The 24,505-nt window shown below is 61.2% G+C and overlaps 1 protein-coding gene and 1 long non-coding RNA gene across 3 annotated transcripts in view; one reads left to right on the forward strand and one right to left on the reverse strand.

Moving 5' to 3' along the window:
• Positions 1 to 13,191, reverse strand: part of INTS1 (integrator complex subunit 1) — a 28,993-nt gene extending 15,802 nt beyond the window's left edge. Inside the window, 18 exon segments of the mRNA XM_032459873.1 lie at positions 667 to 727; positions 944 to 1,035; positions 3,241 to 3,337; positions 3,992 to 4,149; positions 4,735 to 4,812; positions 5,264 to 5,384; positions 5,931 to 6,039; positions 6,658 to 6,834; positions 7,690 to 7,831; positions 7,977 to 8,122; positions 8,204 to 8,266; positions 8,268 to 8,391; positions 8,504 to 8,609; positions 8,764 to 8,923; positions 9,235 to 9,372; positions 9,471 to 9,667; positions 12,000 to 12,290; positions 12,860 to 13,191. Of these exon segments, the coding sequence (XP_032315764.1) occupies positions 667 to 727; positions 944 to 1,035; positions 3,241 to 3,337; positions 3,992 to 4,149; positions 4,735 to 4,812; positions 5,264 to 5,384; positions 5,931 to 6,039; positions 6,658 to 6,834; positions 7,690 to 7,831; positions 7,977 to 8,122; positions 8,204 to 8,266; positions 8,268 to 8,391; positions 8,504 to 8,609; positions 8,764 to 8,923; positions 9,235 to 9,372; positions 9,471 to 9,667; positions 12,000 to 12,290; positions 12,860 to 12,917 (2,318 nt within the window). The 5' untranslated portion in view covers positions 12,918 to 13,191.
• A 63-nt stretch (positions 13,192 to 13,254) lies between these two features.
• LOC116657499 lies at positions 13,255 to 15,382 on the forward strand. Of its 2 annotated transcripts, none has more exons than XR_004312619.1 (2): positions 13,255 to 13,371; positions 14,361 to 15,382. It is a non-coding gene; the product is annotated as an uncharacterized LOC116657499 (long non-coding RNA). The 2 variants fall into 2 exon arrangements; XR_004312620.1 differs by having other exon boundaries at positions 13,287 to 13,394.
• Positions 15,383 to 24,505: the final 9,123 nt, after the last annotated feature.

Raw genomic sequence — 24,505 nt, forward strand, 5'->3', positions numbered from 1 at the left:
TGACAGCACCCCTCACCCAGTGCACAGCACAAGCCCTCAAGTGGCAGGGGGTACCCGGGGTTGGGGGCGGGGGGACATCGGCAACGTGGTCACAGTCAGACCTCAGAGCCCACGCCCAGCTGCCCCCTCCCTTCACACGACAGCATGCAGGCTGCCTCTGACATCAGGCTGACAGGCTGACACGGTCAGGATCCTGGACCCAGAGCGGCGACCAACCAGGATGCCCACACCACGGTCCCTTCCAACCAGCCACACAGCCCAAGGCACACAGGGCATCCCCAGGCTGACTTGGGACTGGACTACTCTCAGTCTGAAATCCAGTCTAGTTTCCTGTGATGGCTACCCTCTGGGGGCTGTCCTTAAGCCCCCAAGTCAGTTCCTGGGTCAGAGAGAGGACGGCTGGCAGAGATGCAAGGGAGCAGAACTTCCGTCCCCAGCCTCAGGCCACGTGCATCCAGTCCCTGCTCTCATAGGTGTACACACACATACACACACGCTCCCTGCCCCGCCCTGGCACGGGCAGAGACCAGCGCTCAGCAGACAGACTCAGAAACCAAAGCCACGACAGGAGGAGGCCGGGCAGCACAGAGAAGGGAGAGGCCTCAGGGCAGCCGGGCCCCCGCTCCCAGCGCTGTGCCTGTGGCCCCGCAGCCGCGAGCCGCTTACTTGGTCATCACCATCTCCATGAGCATCTTCAGCGTGGGGTACTCCTCCCAGGCAGCCAGGCCTAGGGGGCAAGGGCACAACACGTGGCAGCTGGGGCACAGCACTCCTGCGTGGTCACCCGCTGGTCCCTGGGGCCGCTGGCCTGAGAGCCACCCCTGCCCAGCTCATCATCCAGGCCCCAGCCAGGCTCTGCTCCAGGTCCTGACGAGCAGGATGCCCCAGAGGAGGAAAGGTCAACAGCAGCCAAGGTGACCACAGCTGGCCAGAGGGGGCTCACCAATGTTCTCCGGGTTGAAGGCGGCAACAACCAGCAGGAGGGGCCATGCCTTCCAGTAGAGGGTGGAGATGGCGAGGTTCGGAGGCTGATACCTGAAACACAAGGTGTCCACAGCTCGGCCTGCCACACGTGGTCAAAGAGAGGACTCGGTCTGGGCTAGGGGGCAAGGCGCAAAGAGGTTGGCCAGTGACCACCTCACAGGCCATAAGGTCGGTAGCTCCCCTCTGGGACTGCTCAGAGCCTGCCCCAGGGACCGCACCCCAGCTCCGAGCTTCTGGCCTCAGCCTCCCGCCTGTGAAACGGGAACGTGATAAAGTAGTAGCGCTCGATAGCGTTAGTCATCGTGACTGTCCTTCACATCAGAAAGCCAGAAAACGCCCCAGCACCCACCCACACGTAACCGTAATGACAGCCAGAAGTCACGCAGGTCGCAATCACGATTAAGGCACAGCCTGTGCAGATGATGAAACAGGAAGCGGCTAAGCGGTTGTCAGAAAGGAGGACACAGATCAGAGACACCGACTTGGCAGCGCTCCCCGACCAGTCCCAGCTGGCTGTTCTGTGGACATCAGCAGGACGACCCTAAACTTCACATGGCGACACAAGGACCCAGAAGAGCCAAACTGATCTTGACAAAGAGCAAAGTGGAGGACTCCCACTTTCCAAGTTCAAAAGCCCAGCACAACGTTCCAGCAACGAAGACTGAGGCAGGAATGAGGACAGGTATGCAGGTGAGTGAGTGCAGCTCAGAGTCCAGCACAGACCCGGGTGCTGCAGGTCAGCTGACGAGCGACAAGGGTGCTGACCTTTAACAGGGGGCGGTCGCTTCAACAGCGATGCTCGGACAGCCAGGCACCCGCGGGGAAGGATGAAGTCGGGCCACACCTCCCACCACAGACCAGTAAACTTAAAACGGGTAACAGACTAAGAGTCAGGACGTACACTGCAGGATTTTTAGCAGAAAACACAGGAGCAGGTTTGTGACCTTAGATGCGGCAATGGTTTCTTAGACATGACACAAAAACCCCAAGAAACCGAAGAAAAACAAATCAGACCGTATCAGGATTAAAACCTTCTGTGACCCAATCGACTGTGCTTCAATAAAATACAAAATTAAAAAAAATGCAGAAACTGAAAAAAAATCCCAAAACAAGCAAAACAAAAAAACCCCAGCAACCTTCTGTGTCTCAAAGGGCCCTGTTGAGGGATCTGCCTGCAGATCACAGATGTAACGATCTTGTGTCCAGAATGTTCAAAGAGCTCTCACGACCCAACGAGCATTCAAACCACCCCACGTAAAACTGGGCAAGGACCTGAGCACATTTCTCCACAGCACACGTTCGAACGGCCCACAAGCACGAGGACAGACCCCCACTACCACCGGCATCAGAGAAACGAAGTCAACGCCAAGACGGGCTGCCGCGGCACACCCACTAAGCTGGCCGAGGTACAAACGCCGGGCGATCAGCGTGGGGAGGAGGGGAGTCGGGGCCTCCGACCCGGGCAGCTCCTCCGAAGATTAACACGCGAGCCGGCAATTCTACTCATGGGAGTCCCCGCGAGAACTGAGAAGGCACGTCTGCTCAGAAGCGGACCCACGAGTTCCCAGCAGCACTGTTAACAGCGGTCAGAGTGGAAGCAGCCCAAGTGTCAACCAACTGAGTGGATGGACAAAACTCGGGGCGTCCACACAGCGGCACGGTACTCGGCCACAAAGGGGGATGAAGCAGATACAAACTGCAACATGCGTGGACCCTGAACACACAGTACTCGGTGAAAAAAGCCGGTCAAACCTCACAACTCTAATTACACACAACTTCCAAAAAAGTCAGATCCACAGGGACTGAGCTGACGAGCGGTGTCGCGGCTGTGTGTGGGGGTGGGGAGGCAGGCGGAGAGTAACGACCAGTGGAGCGGGTTTCTTTAGGGGGACGATGTTCTAAACTTGCATAACCCTGTGAACGAACTAAACACACTGAGTCACAAACTTTGAACGGGTGGAATGTGTGAGAATTGTATCCATAAAGTGGTTGTGGAAACAGCATAAGCTCACTGGTGTCTAGGAAACACTATGAGCGTGTTAACACACACAGGAAAACGGAGCTGAGTGATGGAGACACGGAAAAGGGCAGAATTCAGGACACCAGGCCTTGGGTCGTCCACCGAGCAGTCCTGGCCTCGCAGGGGTCCGCAACAGCCTCCGGGAGCCGGGGTGTGGGGAGCCAGGAGGGCGCCAGCCCGAGTGGGCAGAGGCCGGGAAGAGGGCGTCCTGTGCCCCGGGCCGGGGGGCTCCTTACCCCGGGGGCAGCTGGATGTTCTCCGGGTGGTGGTAGGTGCACAGGTTCAGGACGGCATCGATCAGCTGGATCCGCTCCACCTTCAGCACTTCCACATCTGAAACCCAAGAGCCACCCAAGAGCAGGTTCCTTCAGTGGACGTCGATGCCCAGGACTCGGGACATGGGACGTGGAGAGCAAGGAGACCAACACAAGCAGATGGAACGCAGAAGACACGCAAGGAGGTTCAGATGCCGCTGAGCCAGCCTGGGGACACAGAGGCTCCTCCCACCCTGTGGTGCTGGCTGGGTGGAGAGCAGGCAGGACTGTGGGGCAGAGCAGCCTGGCCGGCACTGGGAAGGGCGGGGACATGGGGACACGTGGTCTAGAGCAGAAGCGCTGGGGCCAAGGCGGGGAGACAGCGAGCTCAGGTCAGGGTAGGCCCTAGCCGCCACGTGAGGGCTCAGGTCTGGGCCCGTCGGCCGCTCTAGGCAGGGGACTGCTCTCCGCAAGGTCACTGAGGCAGAAGACAACCCCATGCTGAAGATCAAGCACAAGCCCCCGGTGAACCCCGAAACTGTGTGAGGCCGCTACCCAGGACACCCGCACTGCCCGATGCCTGGAGCTGTCAGGCCTGCAGGGAGGATGGTATGAGGTGCAGCCGAAACCTGGCTACGCAGAGGCAGGTGTGGCTTCTGCAGGGGTGGGCAGAGGGGCCTGGTGGCGGGAGGCTGTTCCCTGTGGGCAGCAGGCCCACACCCGAGACCCTCACCATCCGCCTGCACAGCTGCAGCCCGCTTCACCAGGTGGTCGGCCAGCTCCATGGCGTCAGCAGGGCCGAGCGGGAGCTCCCGCGACAGCCCGATGACCAGGATGCGCATCAGCGTGTCCTCCAGGATGGGCACCTCCGAGCACAGGCGGAGGAAGAAGCTGGGGGCAGAGCAGGCACAGGCTGGGCCCTTGGGCACCCTCTCCACACCCGCAGGCACTCCCCAAGAGGAAATGCCTCAGCTCCGCTTCTGTCAATGCAAGGGGGTGGCCGCCCACCCCCCCATGGTCACCTGTCCCCGGCACCTGTGTGGACTGGGCTCCACCATCCCAGGACGAACGTGAGATGGTGCCTGGCCCTCAGAGGCTCACAGGCCAGCCTCACCCACCACACTGGGACACAGGTGGGGGTGAGGTGAGCCAGCTGGGTGGGCAGCAGGGCCCAAAGGGGGGACAGACAGGAGCCACATCTGTCAGAGGCACAGGGCAGGGGAGCCCTGGCTCAGGAGACAAAGCCACGACACCACTCAGGGAGGGAGGACAGCTGCTTGGAAGCGAGGAGGGGGCGGGGCGCGGGGGACTCCCGGCGGTGGAAGTGGGGAGTCCCTGGGAGAGTGGAGGCGACTCTGCAGTGACCCCTTGCCTGCCTGGGGTTTGTGGGGTGGGACAGGAACGGGACCACCAAGACCAGATGCGGGCCCTGGGCAGGCTAACCCTCCCCCCTCACACTGGACAGCAGGGACGCACTTGCGGTCACTCTCGGGCGGCCAGTTGTCCCATTTGTAGTACGTCTCTGGCTGCTCTGTGAAGAGCACCTTGTGGAGGCTGCCGGGCAGGGAGGGCTGTCAGGGCTGGTACCCAGGCTCCCCCCGCCCATTAGCTCCCAGACAGACGTGCGTCTCCCACGGGCTGGGAAGCCGCGTGTGTGAGACTGGCTGCCTCCTGAGCTTGAGCACCGCAGCACCTCTGGAGAGCGTGCAGCCCTCGCGACAAGGCTGGACGCTGGCGGGTGACAGAGGCCCCCCCAGGGGGCTCCCACTCCCAGCCAGACGGGACTCCGCCTCCCCTCCACGAGAAGGCCCTGCCTGGGGCTCTTGACGCACAGGAGGGACACTGCCGCCCACAGGCACCTCCGGCAGTGGAGGGGCTGGTGTCAGCCGGTGAACAGGGTGGCTTGTCCCCTGTGAGGTGAGCCCTGTCACTCGTCACCATCAGCCCAGGGAAGCAGCTGCCTGTCCTGCCCAGAGTCCCCAAGCAGAACAAAGCCGGGCCGTACCAGTGCACATAGTCCTTGGGGGCGAGTTTGCTGATCGAGGGGACGACGGTGTGGAGCCACCAGACAGCGTCCCGCTGGATTGCAGCGATCTGGTTCTGGAAGGAGCGCAGCACCTCGAGGTCTGAGAGGGACGGGAGGGTCATGGCGCGCCCACACGGCAGCTGGAGGGTCTAGTTCGACGCCAGGGGCAGGGAGGGCAGCCTCGGGGCACAAGCAACCTGCCCATCTGCAGGTCAGGGGGGCAGGCCGAGGTGGCACGGGCCAGCTCTGCTGGGACGATGCTCAGCGAGCCCCAGTCACCCTCACAGGCGAGGACCACGTGTGAGGCCGACACCTGATTTCAGGTGCTGCCGCTCCAGCCATTGCTCGGCCACACCCTCATCAGGATCAGTAACGACCCAGAACAGGCTGACTTCAACCCACTTCCCTTCTCCCCCCGCCCCCTGGGCCGGAGAGCCACGAGCCCGAAAGGCTGACGCAGTGGCGCCAGGACTCCAGTGAACAAGTGACCTGGGCAGAGAACGGCGGCGGCCCAGGCGGGAGAACAGGGCACAGTGGCGTCTCTAGGGCTGTGCTGTGGGAGCGCCCTCCCGCCCCTGCTGGGCCTCGGGGATGCCACCGCCCCCAGCCCCAACCCCAGCGGAGTCCAGCCTGTCCAGATGCTCACTCTTCTTCTCTCCCTTGTCCCAGGCGACGCCGGCCTCCTTCACCTGGGCCGTGATGCCCAGCATCATGGACACGGCCAGCACGTCCGTGATGTGTATCACAAACCGCTCCTGCAGGCGCAGCATGGCCAAGCTCAGTGGGGTTCACGTCCCGAAGTGCCCAGAACCATGAGGCCCGGCCCAGGCCCCCAGAACACAAGCAGCTGGGACGGGAGAACACTAGGCAGGAGGTCTTAGGACCAAGAACCGCTGGCAAAAAAGCCAGGTCAGGCCACAGGGAGGTGGTTCAGCCAACAGCTCCCAACTAGAGGCCCACCACACAGGGCTGACTGCAAACTCGCCCGCATGGCAGTGGAGGTCTCTGCGGTCCGCACCAAGTCCTCCCCTCCTACAGCACCTCCCACCGCCCCCAAACCCACCGTGAAACCCACTCAGGGCTGACCTCCTGTCTCTCTGGGCACCATCTGCATTGCCCTGCCTACTCCAACCGCTGTCCCCCAGCCCCTCCAGCCCAGCAGGCAGCAGCCCCCACCTCCACACCCAGCCCAGAGGACGCTGGACTCCTCCAGGGGCACCCGGCCTGCCCTGCTCCGCCCTCGCACAGGATGGAGCCTGCGGGCTGCTGTGCCTGCGGGGCACCAATCACTTAGCCAGGACGCTATGCACAGCCTGAGAGACAGCCCAAGGGCTGGGCAGGGGCGGGGGGGCGGGGCCAGGAGGGCCCGGCACCTTGAACTCCATGTCCAGGTGCTGTGGCTCCTTGCGCTCCTGCATGAGCCCGAGGCAGAAGGCCTGGAAGTTGATCTCGTGCTTGGTCTGCTTGATGATCTCCCGCAGTAGGGCCCGCGAGGCCCGCAGGTAGTCGTCCTTGCTGGTCAGCAGGTCCTGGAACACCATGGCCAGGAACTGGGGCGGAGAGAGACCAGGCGGGGAGCTGCTGGACTGCCCTGCCTGACCACACCCACCCCGCCCGCCTCCGTCCCGCAAAGGCCTGCCACGGGGTGAGGGGGTCAGCCCTGCAGGAGCCCCTCCGGGAACGGGCCCCGCCCGCTCCTGAAGCGCCACCAGGCGGGTGACCAGGTGGTGAGCAGAGGCAGTGCAGCCACGCTCTCAGGCCGACTCGCTCTCTCTCCACAGGCCTGGCTCTTTGACAGCAGGGGCTGAGTCTCAACTCCTGGGAGCCGCGCCCCACTTAGCGAGGGCACAGATGAACAAACACTAGGCGGGGGGTGGGCAGGGGCGGGGGTGCCTAAATTCCAGGCACCCCAGTTACAAGGATGCACTCACTGGCCCGGCCCCGTCCCAGGCTCGACCCTGACAGCTGACGTGCCCTCTCCCGAAATGCCGGGCTGCAGGACGACATGGCGCCGACCAGAGGGCTGGCACCGTGGACTCGCCTCCTGTGCAGCTGAACCGTGCAGAAGCCTAGCTGGTGTTCACGACAACGGACAACTGCTCTTGGCTCCCTCTGCAAAGGGGACCCTGCATCCAAAGGCCAGGCCAGGGCCGAAGGGGGTGACAGTTTCACTGGGGGAAACCAGCCCTCAGGATGGCTAGACTGCCGCTGGAAACGGGTGCCGATTTTCAGGACTCAGCCCTGCTCCTCCTGGAGGAGTCTAGCTTTAGTTTGAGAGAGATGTCCCGCATTGAGCTGCACCCATTCTGGAGCTACCTGGACAGCCCCCTCCAGTGTCTGCAAAGCTCCCTGGGCACAGCCCCTGGCCCCTTCCAGAGCCTACACGTGGCCCGCCTGGCTCCCACCTTGGGCGCCCGCTCTGAGCTGTGCTGCAGCACCGTGTGCAGGATCTGCATGTTGTTCGGGTTCCGGGCGTTGGAGAGCTCGTTGAAAATCACAAACTTGATGGTGGTGCCCAAGTTGTCTTTGTGCGCGGTCAGCAGCTCCCTGGATCCGAGCCGAGCGAACCAAGGGGCTGAAGTGGCCGGCCACCTGCCCACCAACCCCTCTGCCCTCACAGCCCTGCCCCACCCCGCCCCTGGCCCTGCCCCCTGCCCCCAGGCCCTCTGGCCCTGGCCCGGCCCCGCCCTACCTGACGCAGAGCATGTAGTGGTTGAGGAGCACCTTGGGCTTGAGGCGGATCTTGATCAGGTGGGAGATGACGTCCATGTCTTCGGCACCGTGCGTGGTGCAGTTCATGCACACGGACATCAGCAGGTCCTGGGCCGGCCTGGTCAGCTGCAGACGTAGCCAGGGCAGGGCGCATCAGCCTTGGGCCGACGGGCCAGGCCCATGGGAGCCGGGGGAGCCCATCTTCACCTTGGGGTTCTGCAGCCACATCTCCAGCTTCTGCACCGTCATCAGCCGCACCTCCTTGTACCCAGCAGGTGGAGGTGAGGAGCCGCAGGAGGTTCCGAGACACGTTGTCGATGGGCTGACGCCGGTTGAGCTGGTCCCGCAGCATGTCGAGGACGTACTCCTCCACGCTCTCCGCCAGCTCGTCATACCTAGGCCGGGGGGAGGCAGGCAGGCAGGCAGGCAGGCTCCCTCAGGGGGCCCGCCCACTCACCCCTCAGGCCCCACCCCGCCCGGCTAGCTGAGGGGCCGCGTGGCGCCTACCTGGGCATGAGCTGGCCCTCCTGCTCAGGGCTAAGCTTCTCCTCGGCGATCAGGAGCTCCGTCTGGCTGTCCTCCTCCTCCGTCAGGGATGGGTGGGGGCTGCTCCCTGCGGATCAAGCATCTCGTGGACACATATGGACACGGGCCCGCCTGGCCCATGAGCACCCACACCCCTGAGAGACAGGGCCCCATCCTGGCCCTCAGGCTGGGGATCCCAGGAGCCCCGTCCTCCTCCAGCCCGGCCACCTGGCAGCTCTTACCAGCACTGAGGTCTCCGCCGCCGCGCCCCACCTCCCCCTGCAGGAGCATGCTCTTGGGGGGCATCTTGGTGTTAAAGGCCGTCTGGATGTTGTCCACAAAGGTCTTGCAGTGCGGGCTGTCCACCCAGATCCGCTCGCCCAGGGAGTCTTCGATGTACACCTGTCCATGACAGAAGCCTGCACCTCCTGACCCTGGTGGGCAGCTCCCCTGCCAGCCCTCCGGGGCTCGAGGGCTGGGAGCCTGCTTCCCAGCTGAGCGCAGAGGAGAAGGACACAAGAGCTTCCCTGGTCTCCCCAGCAGCGCGGGAGACAAGGTGCCCGCCCTGGGCCGGCAGAGAAACAGCCCTCCGAGAGCGCCCTCGGTTTGCTTCCTGGTCCTCCACCTGTCCAGTGGTCTGCCCCCACCCCCGGCCCTCTGTCCTCTTCACAGGGACAGCGACGTCATCCAGGCTCTGGGGAGGGCAGACCCACCTTGACAAAGATCTCAGGCCAGTTCTCATCCTCCTCATAGGCGGCCATGAGGAGGTTACAGGCCAGCACAGATACAAGGCTGTTCCCCTTGGCCTTGAAGTTGATGGAGGCATCCCGCCGCAGGAGGCTGCACAGAGCCTGTGAGAGACGGTGTGTTGGCCGTGGGAGCCTCCCCTGCGCTCAGGGTGCAGCCCACACACACCCCGGGGGCCCGCTGCTCTGCCCCCTCCCCTCACCTCAATGACTCCCTCTGTGGCAAAGATGTTGGGCTTGATCTTGGCCAGGTACATGAGGCTCAGGTACAGGGTGCTGTCGGGCTTGGCCCGCGTGACCTTCAGCTGCTTCACGGCCCCGCACAGCACGCCCTCCAGCCGGTCATCGTTGCCCTCCAACTCGGCCGCCTCGATCTCATCCAGCAGCGCTGCGGGCGCAACTGGCCAGGAGATGGGCCGTCTGAGCCAGGGCCACAACAGAGACTGCCCCGCAGGGCCCCCAAAGCCCCAGGCCAACCAGCAGAAACCAGGCAGCAAGGGTCTCAGGGCTGTGCCCCACACAGCTGGTCTCCAAGGAGAGCCTGGTGGCAGCCGAGGGGGGAGCAGGGCAGGTGCTGCCCGTGCGGAGGAACGGTGCCCCCGTGGGTTCCCAGGGCCAACTGGGCCCCGCCAGACGCCTCTCGCTGCATCCCATGTGGCCACCCCAGAGCGACCTGGTCCTGAGACACACTTACTTGTTCACATGTTGGTCCTCTTCCCTGAGTTTCACAGTACCTTCTCTAACTGAGGCTGTGCCCGGGCCCCAGCCCCCCGAGCCCCCCAGGCTGTCTTGCAGACGCATTCCCCCTTCACAGTCTCGATAAAGACCCACCCCTGGTTCCTCCCTCTGCCCATGCTGCTGGCCCCTCATCCGTGCATCAGTCCTTCCCTCTCCCCACTTGTCTGCTGCCCTCCCTCTTCGACGGGACCCCCTGAACTGAAGCCTCCCGCTCCTCTGAGTGTCCCTCTGGGCCCCGTCACATGCGCCCTTTGCGCTGCGTTTGCTACGTTCAGTTTCAGTTCCACCCATTCTCTAACTCCCATTCTGATGCCTTCTTTGACGCCGGGGCTTCCTTGCGGCTCTGCTTTAGACGCCCAGACAGAGGCAGGTGGTGTCACTGATGCTACCTTAACTGCACGGAGCACAGAGAGTTCAGCAGGCCTTCCTGGCTGCTTTCTGTGTGCCGGGGAAAGACAAATGGGCAGGAAAGACGGACTGGAGCCACAGCAGGTCCAGGCCGAGAAAACGCTATAAATAGCCACAGCCAGCCTTCCCTCTGCTTTGCTAAAGATGTGTGTGAAGTACTTTATCCTTCAGAACACGTCGTTCATGACCACGTTCTGTTTAGCCTTCAAAGCCACCCTTCTGGGGAGTCACGAGGCAGTGAGAAGACCAGGAAGCCCAGCCTGCAGTTGAGAGACCACGGCCTGAGTCCGCCTCGGCCCTGCAGGTGCTCGCCGTCCTGACCCGCACCTGCTGCCCAGGGAGGGCCCTGAGCCGAAGGGCAGGGTCCTCTCCCAAAGCACAGCTCCAGCCCTATGCCTGCTCCCCCCAGGGCTCCCCACACCCACTGAATCCACCACTAGCGTCTCCCCTCACCGCTGGCCTCAGCTCCCGGCCCTGAGCACAGCCCAGCCCCAGCTGGTCCCCTGAGCACAGGCCCCTCCTCCAGGATGCAGGCCCCTGCTCAGCGGTTTCTCCTCCAACATCCCTGACTGCCTGTCGAAGTCCCATCCAGCCTCTGAGGCTCAAGTTCGGGTCACAGTTCCCTGACGCTCCTTCTCTCCTCCACGGCTGTCACACGGGCATCTACACACTCAACACCGGGCCTGGTGTGACGTCTACCCGATCTGATCTACGGGTATTATGAAGCCACTAGAAATAGCCAACGGGAAAGTGGTTCAGAAAAGTAGGGCCATGCTAGATGCACACGGAATTAAACACTTTTGTGTAAACAACAGGCTTACACACAAGCTTTAGATCTGTCTTTGGTGTTTTATTACCTCTCTGGCTAAAAGGAAACAAAGCAGAGAGGCAGGCCACTCGCTGTCGGTAACTAAGAGAAAGGACGAGGAAGGGCGGGCCTCCCCATCCCGGTGGAGAGGGGTAATCACCAGACACACAGCCCAGAGAGCAGCACCCGTCCGACTCCGCGGCCGCTCACCCCTGTGCTCAAGCAGAGCCTGTCACCAAGCAGGCGCTCTGCAAACATGTCTGACCAGCAGGTGAACCGTGAAGTCAGCCTGTTCCCAAAGGACAGGCACGGCAGTCCACCAGGAGCGCATCACCTCACGCCACTCCTCCCCCGAAGTGGGAGCCGCAGAGAGCAAAGACGAGGGAAACCCACACTGCGCCTTCCAATCTAGGGAGCCCGGGCACGTGCTCTGTCTGCTTCACTGACGGGAGCTCTGATAACTGCAGACGAGGCCACTGAGGCACCCACTGTCCACGCTGCTCCCCCAACGTGGCAGCAGCACATCAGGGCCCCAGACCGACCTGTGCCACCTCACCCTGCATCACACACACACGTCCCCATCGCTGTCACACTCTGAACTTCAAGTGGGCGGGGGCATTTGTGTGAGAGGTACTTCGAAAGACAAACTCCAGACAACTCCCCTCCCCAATTTTCCAAAGAGCCTGGGCTACAGCTACGGTGCTGAGCCTAGAGGTGGCCCTTTCCAACCCCTGGTGACAGACAAGGTGTGAGCTGCGTTCTCCAGGGCCGATTTTACCTTCAATGGGGACCACAGATGGTTCTTTAATCGAGGGGGAGATAGCGCGTTTCTCTGCCACTGCAGCCTCAGCCAGGCGCCCCAGGGCGCTCAGAGGGGGTGTGGAGGAGAGTTTGGGGCGTTTGGTGAGGCCGGTCAGGGCCGAGGCACCAGCCAAAGCGGCCGCAGCATCCCGCTTGCGCTCCGACGGCAGGCCGGAAGGGGCAGGCTTCAGCAGGGTGGATGCCGTCTTTGATTCGTTGGCCTGACCCTTTGAGCCCAGAGCTATGAAGTCACCAGGTGGAGGGTGCCCTGCAGAGAAGAGACACGGAGAAACGTGCACCTTCACACAGCGGCCCAGGTGGAAAGCGTGTCGGAGACAGACTCCAACCTCCAGCTACTTCAGAGGAGGATTGCACGAGAGTCAGGGGAGGCAAGAAACAGGCCACCCATCAAGTCCACAGCAGAGCTGGGACCTCATGGCCGTAGCAACAACGATGGTCGATGGCCACAGGGAGCTTACTATGGGCCAGACACTTTACAGATGAGCACACCTAGACACAGAGAGGTTAGGAAATGAGCCCGAGGCCACACGGCTAGCGAGTGGCCAAGCGCGGAGCCGAGGCCAGTCTGGCTTCCATCCGTCTTCAGCCGCTGCGTTTGCGCCGCCCCTGGACCAGGACTCCTGGCTGCTGTCTCCCGCCTCGGACGCAGTCAGACGAGACAGTCGCAGCTGCCCCAACCCCGCGCCCTGGGCTCCCAGCGCCGCCTGGGACCAAGGGCTACCCTTCCAGACCCCACTCCTGGAAAGCGCCTTAGCCTCGGGGTCAGGAAGAAGCCCCGAAGCAGCCCGCCGCGCGCCGCCGGGAGAGGCCGCGCACCTGAAGGCTTGGCCGCCGCGCTGGGCCTGCGGACGGCGGCGGGCTTGGCCCGGTTCATCCTGCCTCGGTCCCTGGCCCGTCGCCGCTCCTCGCCGCCTCAGGGGAGAGCAGACCGGCGCCAAGGCAGCCGCCCGCCCATTCATTCAGCTCGACCGTCAGGAGCTGGGGCCTGGGGCGAAGGGCCCGGCCCGCCGCGTGCAGTGATGCCCGGAGCGCGACCCCGCCTCGGACCCGAGGAAGGTCCGTCTCGCCCGCAGCCGCGGCCCTCTCACTCCTGGCGCATCACACCGGAGCCCCGCCGCCGCCACCGCCACCGCCACCGCCGCCCCGGAACAGGAAGCCGCCCTGGAAGCCCTACTTCCGGGACAACCGGAAACAAAACAGCGCAGCGGGGGCGGGGGCGGGCAGGCGAGAGGGTCCCCGGCGCCTGCGCGGTGCCTGCTCCGCCCTCTCGCGGCGGGAGGCCGGCGGCGCCTGGCCGCCGCTGTCTACCTGGCGCTGGGCAGGCCGTGGTCAGTTCTCCCTCGGCTGTAACGTCAGTTGCATTCGGGGTGTTGGGGTCTAAGCAAAGGGTCTAAAGGCTCTCAGGGCATCTGCTGGGAGCATAGCCCCCAGGGGACCCTCAACCCCAGAGAGACTGACGCTGAGCTCCCCGGACGGGGCCAGTCAAGGCTTGGGGGGAGGCAAGGGGGCTGAGGTGGGCTGGGCAGGGTCCCACCTGGGGTCCCTCTGTGAGCGGCCACCGGTGAGGGGGGCCCGCAGAGGCTCCCACACCACAGGGGAGGGGCCTCACTCAGAGGCAGGAGCGCCCCCATGGCTGGTGGGGGCATTCTGCCGCCGCAGAGGCAGGGAGGCGGCCGTGTGGGGATTGAATTAGAAAGCCCATGAAGTGCCCAGCTGCCCTCCCTGCTGCGGTTGACTTTGTTGCTCGGAACCCCGGGGCCCCAGGAAGCAGGCCAGGAGGCCCTTGGAGGTGGTCAGCCCAGCCCCTGCTCTCAGCAGGGAGAGCAACTGAGGCCCAGGGCCTGGGGCTCAGAGCACAGGTCGCAGCCCCGGGGCTGCAGTCCCGCCCGGCCAGCAGAGCCCAGACAACAGGTCCTGAGGGAGTGGGTGGGGGCCAGGGGTCAGGGACACCCTGCTGAGACCAGGGAAGGAGGGTCAGGGACTCAGCCGGGCTCCCCAGAGGCCGGAGGGAGGGACTAGACTCTCAGTTTTGCCTTCTTGGAGCTTGGACGCCTGGACCCCTCCGGCCCTGGTCAGCTCAGAGCTCCAGCCACCTGCCCCTGGGCCCCTAGGGGGTGACAAGGCCGAGAGCGGGAGAACACCTGTGGGGACAGAAGGGCCAGGTGTGGAAGCCCTAGCCCCTAGGGTGGCGGCATTAGGAGGGGTCCTTGTGGGTGCTTGGGTGGCGAGTGTGGCGCGGTGGGATTAGCGCCCTCAGAGGAAGTGTCTTCTCCCCCACCCCTTTCTTCTCCTCTCACTCTCCCTCTGCCCTGTGAAGACCCACAGGAGGGCAGCTGTCTGCAAGACCAGAACAGGGCTCTCCAGGAGCCAGACTGGCCAGGACCTGGATCTGGGATGCCCAGCCTCCAGAACCGTGAGCAGTGAGCGTCTGCTGAGTAAGCCCTGTGTCTGGGCCACTTGGTCGGATGAGCGGGAGCAGAGACCTTGCCGTCCCCCCAACCCTGAGTGCAGCTCATCTGCCTTGTGGGCAGGGAGGGGCCAGGGCATGAGGCTCCCAGGGCAGAGGCCACCGGAGGCATGACGGCCGGGGCCTCATAGGCTTCAAGCCACCGAGACTCAAGTCCCTGAATGTGGTTCCTGTCCCCCTCCCTGCTGCAGCCTCCGCCCACTGGGGAACTCTGGGACCCCAGGGCCGGGCGGGCACAGAGCCGAGAGTGCTTGGTGACTGAAGACTCGAGAGTGACAGGTGAGCTCTTCACTGGGACAGAAAACGTCACTGTGGGGCCGGCTGGCTGACCCTGTGTTAGCACGGCCCCCCCCCCGCCCCGCCCCCCGCAGTCCCCTCCAGGGCTGTGGCCAAGAGCACGGAGCCGGTGCTGGGACACATGCCTGCAGCCCACACTCCCAGTGCGTCGGTCGTCACAACAGCCAAGGGTGGGAGCGAGTGTCCATCAAGCGGTGGACGGACGGCTCCGTAAGTCAGGGCGCGTCACCCACGCAGCGGGATGAGGTCCGGCCGCCCGACGGAGGGAAGCGCGGACACTCGCTGCAGCCTGGACGGGCCTTGAAAACAAGGTGCTCAGTGAGAGAAGCCAGCTGCCGAAGGCCACGCCCCGCGTGGTTCCCTTTATGTGAGACGTCAGGAAGCGGTGGAGGGGACGGGACCCGGAGACAGAAGGCAGATTAGTGGTTGCGGGGGCTAGAGGGAGACGGCGGTGCCTGCTCGTGGGCGCGGGGTGTCTCTTGGGGCGATGAGAGTGTTCTGGAACTCAGTGGTGATGGACATAACTCTGAATATGTGAGAAGCCACTCTAAAAGGATGAACTTCATGGTCTCTGAGTTGTTTGTTTTTAAATTTTTATTGAGGGGTAATTGATTGACAGTATTAGTTCCAGGTGCACAGCAAAGCGCTCAGTTGCGCACGTTCAGGGTCTCTTGCCTCACAGGCTCCTGCAGGTGCTGAGCGCGCTCCTGCGCTGTGCGGGAGGCCCTTGCTGTTCACCTTACGTACAGCAGCGTGCCTCTGTCGGTTTGTGGGTTCTGCCTCAGTAAAGCTGTTATGGATAAAGGTGTGGGTGGGGGAGTGTTGTGCAGGGGGTTTTGGCAGAAAGTAATCTTAACACTTTTTCCATTGTTACTGATGTGTAACTGATAAATGGTAATGTTTAAGGTGAAGGAGGCGAGTTTGTGCTACACACACACATTGTGAAGTGACCCCCACAGCCCAGTGAATTAACATTTCCTTCACCGTTTGGATGGTCAAGCACCCCATATCCATAGGAACCACATTCACAGATTCAACCAACCACAGACCAAAAAATATTTGAAAAAATTTCCAGAAAGTTCCAAAAAGCAAGACTTGAATCTGCTGCATGCCAGCGACTCTTCTCGGAGCACTTACGCTGTGTTAGGTGTCATGAGTGATCCAGAGATGAATTAAAGCGTGCGGGGGGACGTGGGGGTCACGTGCTAACATCACACCGTTTTATGTAAGAGCCTTGAGCCTCTGGTATCCTGGGGGGCAGTGTGGGGGGTCGTGGATACAGAGTAGCTGTATTTTTGAAACATGATCTCACAATCCTGGAGACCCCTGATGTCGAGAGGTGGGGTCTCTAATGGCTCCCCCTGAATCTGGTGCCTGTGGGTACTTGGCCCCAGAACACAGCACACAAGACGCTGTGCCTGTTTCTGGGCTTCCAGGACCGGCAGCTTCTACTTCCTGTCTCTGGGGACGGTGGCACTTGCAACCCAGCCACCCCATGGAGAGGCCAGGTGGAGAGGAGCTGAGGCCCAACCCCCCCCCCCCGAGCACCCACCCACAGCCACCACGGGGCGCGCCGTCTGGGAAGCTATCCCACCCAGTGCCGCGAGGAGCAGGCAACCCTGCCCACGCTGCAGACTTGGGAGCAAATGATGATGCTATGACTGTAAGTCACGGAGATTTAAAAAACCTTTTTTGGACAGAAATTCAAACTTACGGAAAATGTGCGAGAACAGTACAAAGAATTCCCACGTACCCTTCACCCTGCGCCCCAAAGGTTGACGTCTTACTGTCTTTGTTTTACCTGTTTCTCTCTGTTCCAATTTTTCTTCCTAAACCATTTAAGAATAAGTTACAGAAGATTCCTCTTGGTTCCTAAATACTTGAATGTATGTTTTCTAAAAACAAGGAATTCTCTTACATAACAACAGTTCAACTATCAAATCAAGAAATTAACATCAAAATAATGCTCTTCGTTAGTCTAAGGTCCCGTTGGGACTTTGTCAGTTGTTCCAGTAGCATCTGTCATGACAGGAGACATCCAGGATCCTGCAACACCTTCTGTTGCCCTGCCTCCCGGGGGCCCTTCCATCTAGAACCATCCCTGAGTCCTCCTTGGTCGTTCACAACCTTGACAGCGTGGAATCGTCCAGGTCTGTTATTTTGCAGAATTCCCCTCGATTCAGAGTTGTCCAGTACAGCCTCACAAGTTAGTCCAGGTTATGCACTTTTGGCAGGAATACCATGGCGATGCTACATTCTTCTCATTACATCTTATCAGTAGGTACATGATGTTAACTTATCCCGTTATGGACAAAGTTAGTTTGATTATTTGGTTAAGGTGGTGCCTGCTGGATTTCTCCTTTCTCAAGTTACCATTTTGCCTTTGTAACAAAGAAGTGCATTAAAAATAAGCTTTGAGACTGGGTAAATGTTTCTTCCCCCACAAATTTACTTTTCAGCTCCCCGGTCAGCTCGTGCTGGAATAAGTGATGATGGTGGTGATGATGTTGATGGTGGTGGTGGTGATTATGGTGATGATGGTGATGATGGTGGTGATGGTGGTGGTGATGGTGGTGACAGTGACGGTGATGATGGTGATGATGGTGATGGTGGTGACAGTGATGGTGGTGGTGATTATGGTGATGGTGGTGATGGTGATGGTGGTGGTGATGGTGATTGTGGTGATGGTGATTGTGGTGATGGTGGTGGTGATTATGGTGATGGTGGTGGTGATGGTGATGATGGTGGTGATGGTGGTGATGGTGATTGTGGTGATGGTGGTGGTGATTATGGTGATGGTGGTGATGACTGGCAAGAGGTGTTCTTCTTCTCATTTCTTCCATGTTTCTCAGCTGGCATTCTGATGCCCCTTCTGCAACAGGAAGAGCAGTAGTGTCTTTTGCATTTATTCATTTTTTTCCCATCAGTTTGGACTCATGGCTTCTTTCTTTATTCAGCAGAATATCTTCCTTTACTATTGTTATTTATGTGATGCTCAGATTTCCTAGATTTAATCAGTAGGGGCCCCATCAAGCTGGTTCCTGTCTTCTCTTGACATGACTCCATCATTCTTTAAACACTTCCTCGCTTCCCCTACATCTTACTTTTCAGAGTCACTAAATGTTGAGGTTTGTTACACAAGAATAAATAACTGCTACAGATGGCTGGGCAGGAGGGTGGAGAAGAAGAGTGAAGGATGGAGAAGGGTTGAGGGGGGAGGAGTGTCAGTGAGTGAAGAGTGGAACCCACCGCCTAAAAGGGGAAGACCAGCATGGGGAGGACAGATGGGTGGAGGGACACGGGGATGGGCAGACAGCCAGGGGGTGAGTTTGGGTGGAGGCATCAAGAAATGCCCCCTCTGCATCAGACTCCCGGCAGCCTCCCCAGCCTGCCCCATCAAGGCTTCCCCTGCTAGTGCTGGGCAGACCCTCTTTTCAGACCTTCCAGTGGGAGCTGGACTGCCAGCTGCCACAGACAGCAGGGTTCTAGGAAGCAGTGGGAAGGCAGCCATCAAACCAGGGCCAGATTCCAGCAAAGACTGCCCAGTGCCTGCCTTCCTCTGGGGTCCTCCAGCCGACTCTCATGCAGTGTGAATGCATGACCATTGTGGGGAATGGGGCACTTCTAGCAGGAGCCACCATTCTGTGAGCTGTGCCAACCTCTGACCCAGCCACTGCTCTAAGGATTTGACCCTAAGTGTGCAGAAATGCAGACCCCAGGTTGACCCTTTAGGAGGACCAGTGTCCAGCAACCTGCACTGGTCAGTGCAGCCATGAGGCATCCAGACAACACACTTCTCAGAAGCTGCTGTGAAAAGACCAACCAAAAGGACCCTTCTGTGGTGAAACTGCACAATCATGGCTCAGGGAAAGAAGCTGTCCGTGCACCAGGACGTAGGAAGTGACCACATCTCTCTAAAAGTAGAAAAAGTCTGGAAAGAAATACGCCCAGTGGTCTCCATGGTTACAGGGGAGGGCCGGCAGCGCAAGGCATCCTCTCTGTGTGGTTCATTTTTGTGATTATGTGAGTGTCCCAGAAAAAAAGTTTCCACCGGGGACTGAAGAAGAGTCTGCTTACCCAGGGCGGGGAGGCTGTCATGGGATCCTCCCACAGAGGCCACCTAGGTCCCAGTCTCCCTTTCTGTCCCAGGACGGGACAGGCACAGTCCAGCCTGGCATTTGCAGCGTTGGCCCTTCCTTGGAATGTGTTCTCCATTTTCTTTCTCACTGGACAACCTCTTCTTCCTTCAAAACCCAGCCTCCCAGCTTCATCCCTTCCTCCGTGAAGCCCTCCGGGGTTCCCCTTCCAGGGCAGGCCGTGTCCACTCTCCTGCCAGTGCCCTCCCCTGGGCCACCTGTGCACCAGTGTGGCTGTGCTCAAGGGGAGTGCCCCCCAGGGACCATGCAAGGCCCTTGCAGAACAAAGCTGGCCTGCCTGACCATTCTGGATGAGCCCCAGATGCTGGGGTCGGGGTCCTGGAGGCTGGAAGTTGAGGGGTAGGTGGACATATCTTTCCCTTGTGGGTCCCGGGGCACAGCAGCCCAGGGTCTCAGATGCTCAGATGCATGGGCCTCATTGGAGGACTGTCCCCCACAACGCTGCCCGTCCACCCAGCCAGTTGGCCACGCCTGGTCCAAGACAGAGGAGGAGGCTGCAGAGGGGTGAGAAGGGGCCGCTAAGGCAGCCCACCCAGAGCTCTGAGTCCATGGGCCCCAGCGCAGGCCCAGAAATATGCATCCCTCAGGCTCCCCAAAGACGCAGGTGTCTCCAGACCTCCCCAAGGCCCCCGGCATCAGCTTCCTGCGGAAACACCACAGGTCGGGCGGCTAAACCAGACACCACTCCCACGGTCCTGGAGGCTGGAAGTCCAAGGTCAGGCGTCAGGGGGCAGCACTCCCACAGAGGCCCTAAGGGAGGGTCCCTCCTGCCTCTTCCAGCTCCTAGCGGTCCCTGGCTCCTGGGCTGGCGGCCACGTCCTCTGTCTCTGCCGCCAGCTCCCCGGGCCTTCTCTCTCTGTGTGTCTCTTTTCTCCCGGTGGGTTTTGGGCCCACCCTAATCCAGGATAAGCTCACGTTGAGATCCTTACCTGAATTACATCCTCAAGGACTGTACTTCCCAAGGTCCATCCTGAGGGTCCGGGTGGACGTGTTTGGGGGCCTCCCTTTAGCCCACGGCAGCTGCATACCGAGGATCCCAGTCTGTATGACCTGCCGCTCCCCCTCCCACTCCGTCCCAGCACCTGCCTCTGGTCTCAGGGCCTCGGCTTGTGCTATTTCTGCGCCAGGAACCCCCACCCTTGCCCCCAGAACCACGGCCTTGCCCCCACTGGGTCTGCCTTGCCCTTGGACACCTCCTTAGGAACGCTCGCCCCACCCCCAGGTCCTGTCGCTTACCTGTTTGCTCCTCCCATCCGGCCTGCCTCCCCCTGCCTGACACGCGCCCCCGCAGCTCCCGGGCTGTCTGTCTCCTGCTGGCTCAGAGCCGCAGGCTCCGCTCAGTCAGCGTGGCGGGACGTGCGGACATGCAGTGTGTAAGGCCCTGGGGCCAAGGGATACGGCGGAGGAGAAGCGTAATGATCACGTTCAGCCTGGAGGGATGCGTCTGGGCAGGCAAGCCCAGGCCTCTGGGCTCCACAGTCCCAGGTCGCCTTTGCTGTGACCCAGGGCCTCCACAAGAACCCTGGCCTCGGCCCTGACCTGCTGACTGCGTGTGGGGGCCGCACCTCTGATGGGCCCCCGGGCTCTGCAGAGGGAAGCTGCGGATGCCAGGGGCTGAGTGGCCAGCAGGTGGGGGACAGAGGTGAGAGGGGCCTGCCCAGGCCCCGAGGGGGGAAGGGTGAGGTGGGCGGGCTGCCGCAGCGTGCGGTTTAACGGCCTCTGGGCCAGGAAGCAGCTGCTCCCGTCTGCAGGCCTGAGCTCCAGAGCTGGGCTCCAACCTGCGTCACGTCTCCTGGGTTTAGGCCTCCTCGGCTGGGTCAGGGTCCCTGGCCCAGCCAGGCCTGGCCCTTCCCAGCACTCCCAGTGTGGGGAGCATGAGATGAGGTACCCTGGGGAGCGACCACAGGGGGCTGGGGGCCAGTGGGTTCCCAACTACCTTGTCTGCTAAATTTAGAAGCCGCCTCATTCGCGCGGCAGCCCCACCAGCCCGGTGCCTGACTAGGCTTCAGCGCTGAGTCAGGGGCCGGGGGCACTCGGATGACCACGTCCCAGGCAGGGGCAGCTGGGAGCCCGCTGACATGCAAGTGGAGGAATAACAAACAAACATTCCCAGACAGAGCGTTTGACGCTGGAAGCCACCCATGGGATGCCGCCGTGGTGAGGCCTGCGCAGGGCTGGGTGACGATGACTCCTCGCCCAGGGCCTGCAGCCATCTCCTGAGAGCGGACGTCCGAGACCCTGGCCAGCGAGCGGAACCACCAGGGAGGCTGCCTTTGGCCGGAGGTGGGGAAGCACTTTCCAACAATTGTCCGAAAATAGAACGGGCCAGCTCCCGAGGAAATGAGCCCCTGTCACAGGAAGGGAGCAAGTGGGAGCAGGGAGCCTGCTGAGCAGGGAGGGGCTCCAGGCCTCCCACCCCTAGAGGCTCCGAGCCCTCAGTTTCTCCCTCTCACACCCCGAAGGCTTGAGGGGTGGGGCAGAGAGGGCAGGCCCTGGCGCAGGCCTGGCCCCAGCGTGCTGCCTGGGGGAGGGGCTCACTTCCTCCCTGGACCCAAGTGTGCCAGCAGAGATCAGATGGGGTGGGAGCCGACGTGGTCCCATCTCGGCCCCAGGGCCCCTCTCCGTTCAGTTCGGGTCGAAGGCCGGTCACACTCCGCCGTCGCTGGGCTCAGCAGCCCCCACCCTGAGCACCTAGGCCCCCGGGACCAGGCTGGGGAGCCCAGAGCCCACCTCTGGTGGAAAAGCAGGAAGGCGGAAACACAGTCCTCCTTGTGACACGCTGTGGTTTCCACGCCTTCGAGAGGCTGCCGGGGGCAGGAGGCTCGTGTCAACCCCGGAGAGCCAGGCGGAGAGAAGCTGGGTGCCCCGGACCCCTCTGCCTGGCCCGCCTCTGTGGCATCCTGGGGTTCCAGGGAACATAGTTGGAGAACCAGGGCAAGGGGCCATGGACTAAGGCATAGGGAGCCCCAGGCCCAGCTCCACCTCCCCACCACCCAGCACCTCGGCAGACTCCAAGGTCTCCCAGGAATGGCTGAGGCTGGGTTTCCTTGTTAAGGAGGCTAGTGGCAGCCCCAGGGGCACCAGGGACCAGTTGGCATGGTAGGGGGAGGAGGGCTGAGGTCAAGGGCTGGTGGGGCAGGGGTCACAGCCGACATCAGGGGGACTGTGATGGGGCCTGGGTGGGGAGGGTCTCTTCGCCAGGCACAGTGCTTCCTCTGGGGGCAACAGACCAAGACCCTCCATCTTTCTCCCCTCCTAGGGCTAAGTGGGGTGGGAAGGGGTGAGGACACCGAAATAGTGCCCCCTGCACCTCCCTGCCTGTCCTGGGCAGCCCTGATGCCACCTCTTCCGTCTCGCTGTCCCTACACACCATCAAAATCCCCCCACACTGTCGGGGGATCCACGAGGTTTTGTTTCATGTTTCAGCTGGTTCAAGTTCCCTGCAAAGACCACGTATTAGGTTTAAAATTAGAGACACACCCTCATGCACTTTTTTTCCTTCCTTTTCTTTTCTTCCTTAATGGAGGTACCAGGGATTGAACCGAGGACTTTGTGCATGCTAAGCACGTGCTCCACCTCTGAGCTCTACCCACCCTCACACACTTTTCTTAAAAGAAAATACGTGTAAATAAATGTCCCAGAGATTCTAACCCGCACCCTAGCCGCACTTTTTCCAGTCAATGCTTTTCTTCAGTTAGTACCCTCACGAATGCACAGTATGTCATGGGTTCGAAATTTTGGCTCAGAAATTAGGGTTGGGGCAGATTTTCCCAGGTTGGGATGGATGTTCCCAGGCTGAGGAAAGGCCGGGGGAGGGAGAGGAGGGCCCAGCCCCCAGGTACTCAGATCACTGATCATTCACAGCCTGGATTTATTCACAAGGAGGCTTGGTCGGGCGGACTGGGCTCAGCTGGGCGGTTCTTGGGGGCGAGGGTGGGGCAGGGAGGGCAGGTGCAGATGGAGCTGGGGGCTGGGCGGGGGGCATCTGCATGGCCCGCTGTGCTCAGTGCTGCGTGGGCTGGGCCCTCGGCAGGGACACCGGGACATGGCACGAGCTCCCTCACGGCATGGCCCCAGGTGCCCAGGTCAGGAGCCGCAGGGACAGAGCTGGGCTGGAGCCGCACTGCTGCTCCACACGACACGGTGAGAGGGATTCATGCACCGCTGTGCTGGACACCAGCAACTAACACAGCATAGTTAATCAACTACACATCAATTAAAACACTTACAAGTTTTTTAAATAAAAAAATAAAGCAGGGTTTGGTCCTCTGTGCTTGGCTCTCCGTGGCCGGCAGTCCGTCCGGGGTTCCTGGCACAGAGCTCCCAGAGCCCTTGGTGCTTTCTGACGGATAGCGGTGTCTTGTTATTCCTAAGAAGCCTCTTTATTATTATTTTTTTTACTTTGTTTTTTAACTGTTTTTTTAAAAGGAGGTACTGGGATCGAACCCAGGACCCCATGCGTGCTAAGCGCGGGCTCTTCCCCTGAGCAATACCCTCCCCCAACAACAAGCCCCTTTTGACCACACCTGAGTTTACGCTAACAGGTGACTCAGGGCAGCAGCTGGGGCCCAGACAGCTCCAGGCTGAGGGGCCGGGTCACCAGAGGAACCAACCATACGATGAGAGACTGCACCCCACCCACCCACTCAGGGCTCCGAGGGGGGGGCACCTGGAGACTGAGCCCAATCTTCAGTGGCCAGTGACTGAATCTCAAGTGCCTGCGTAGTGACTCTGATGAAAAGTCTCGAGGGACAGGTTCTGAGAGCTTCCGGGCTGGTGAGCACGTCCATGTGGGGAGAGGGCATGATGCTCTGCAGCCCCCTCCCCTCCTCTGCCGACACCTCACCCTCAGCCTCCCTTCCATCAGGCGGTTCTGGAGCTGCGGCCTCTACGATGCAACCGTCCTCCGGGGGACGATGCCTTCCCGAGTTCTGCGCTTTGCTCTGTCATGGTGGCTTGTTGAACCTGCGGTAGGGGTCACGGGAACCCCCCAACTTGTAGTCAGCCAGTAGAAGTGTGGTTAGCCTGGGGACCTGGGACTTGGAGAGAGCCTGGGGGGCGACCTCGGGGGCCGAAGCCCTCACCTGTGCGCTGGCTCTGGGAGCTAGGGGCAGAACTGGTTGAATCGCAGGACACCCAGCTGGGGCCGGAGACCCGGAGGACTGGTTGGCATTTGGAAAAACCAAACAGTTCGTCTCGTGGCCTAACCCTGGCCGCACGGAATGTCTCTTCCTCTGCCCTCTGTTGGCCTAGGCTGTCACCAATGCCTGGCCAGGTTACACACCCTGCTTGTTGGTGGAAGGCCTTGTCCCCGCCGTCTCTGGAAACACAGCGCACCACCGTCGTGAAACCAGGCTATGGCAATTGGCCTGCTGCCAATCACAGCGTCCGGGAATCAGCTCTGCCTGCCAGTTGGCGGACACGTGGGTTGTCTCGGTTTGGGGAGATTACAAATAAGGCCAGAATGAATACCTCCGCACAGGCCTTTCACTTGAACCCAGTTTCACTGCATGCAGACACCCCAGCGCTGTCTTGGTGCTG

The sequence above is a fragment of the Camelus ferus genome, chromosome 18 (genome assembly GCF_009834535.1).
Source record: "Camelus ferus isolate YT-003-E chromosome 18, BCGSAC_Cfer_1.0, whole genome shotgun sequence".
Classification (NCBI taxonomy): Eukaryota; Metazoa; Chordata; class Mammalia; order Artiodactyla; family Camelidae; genus Camelus; species Camelus ferus.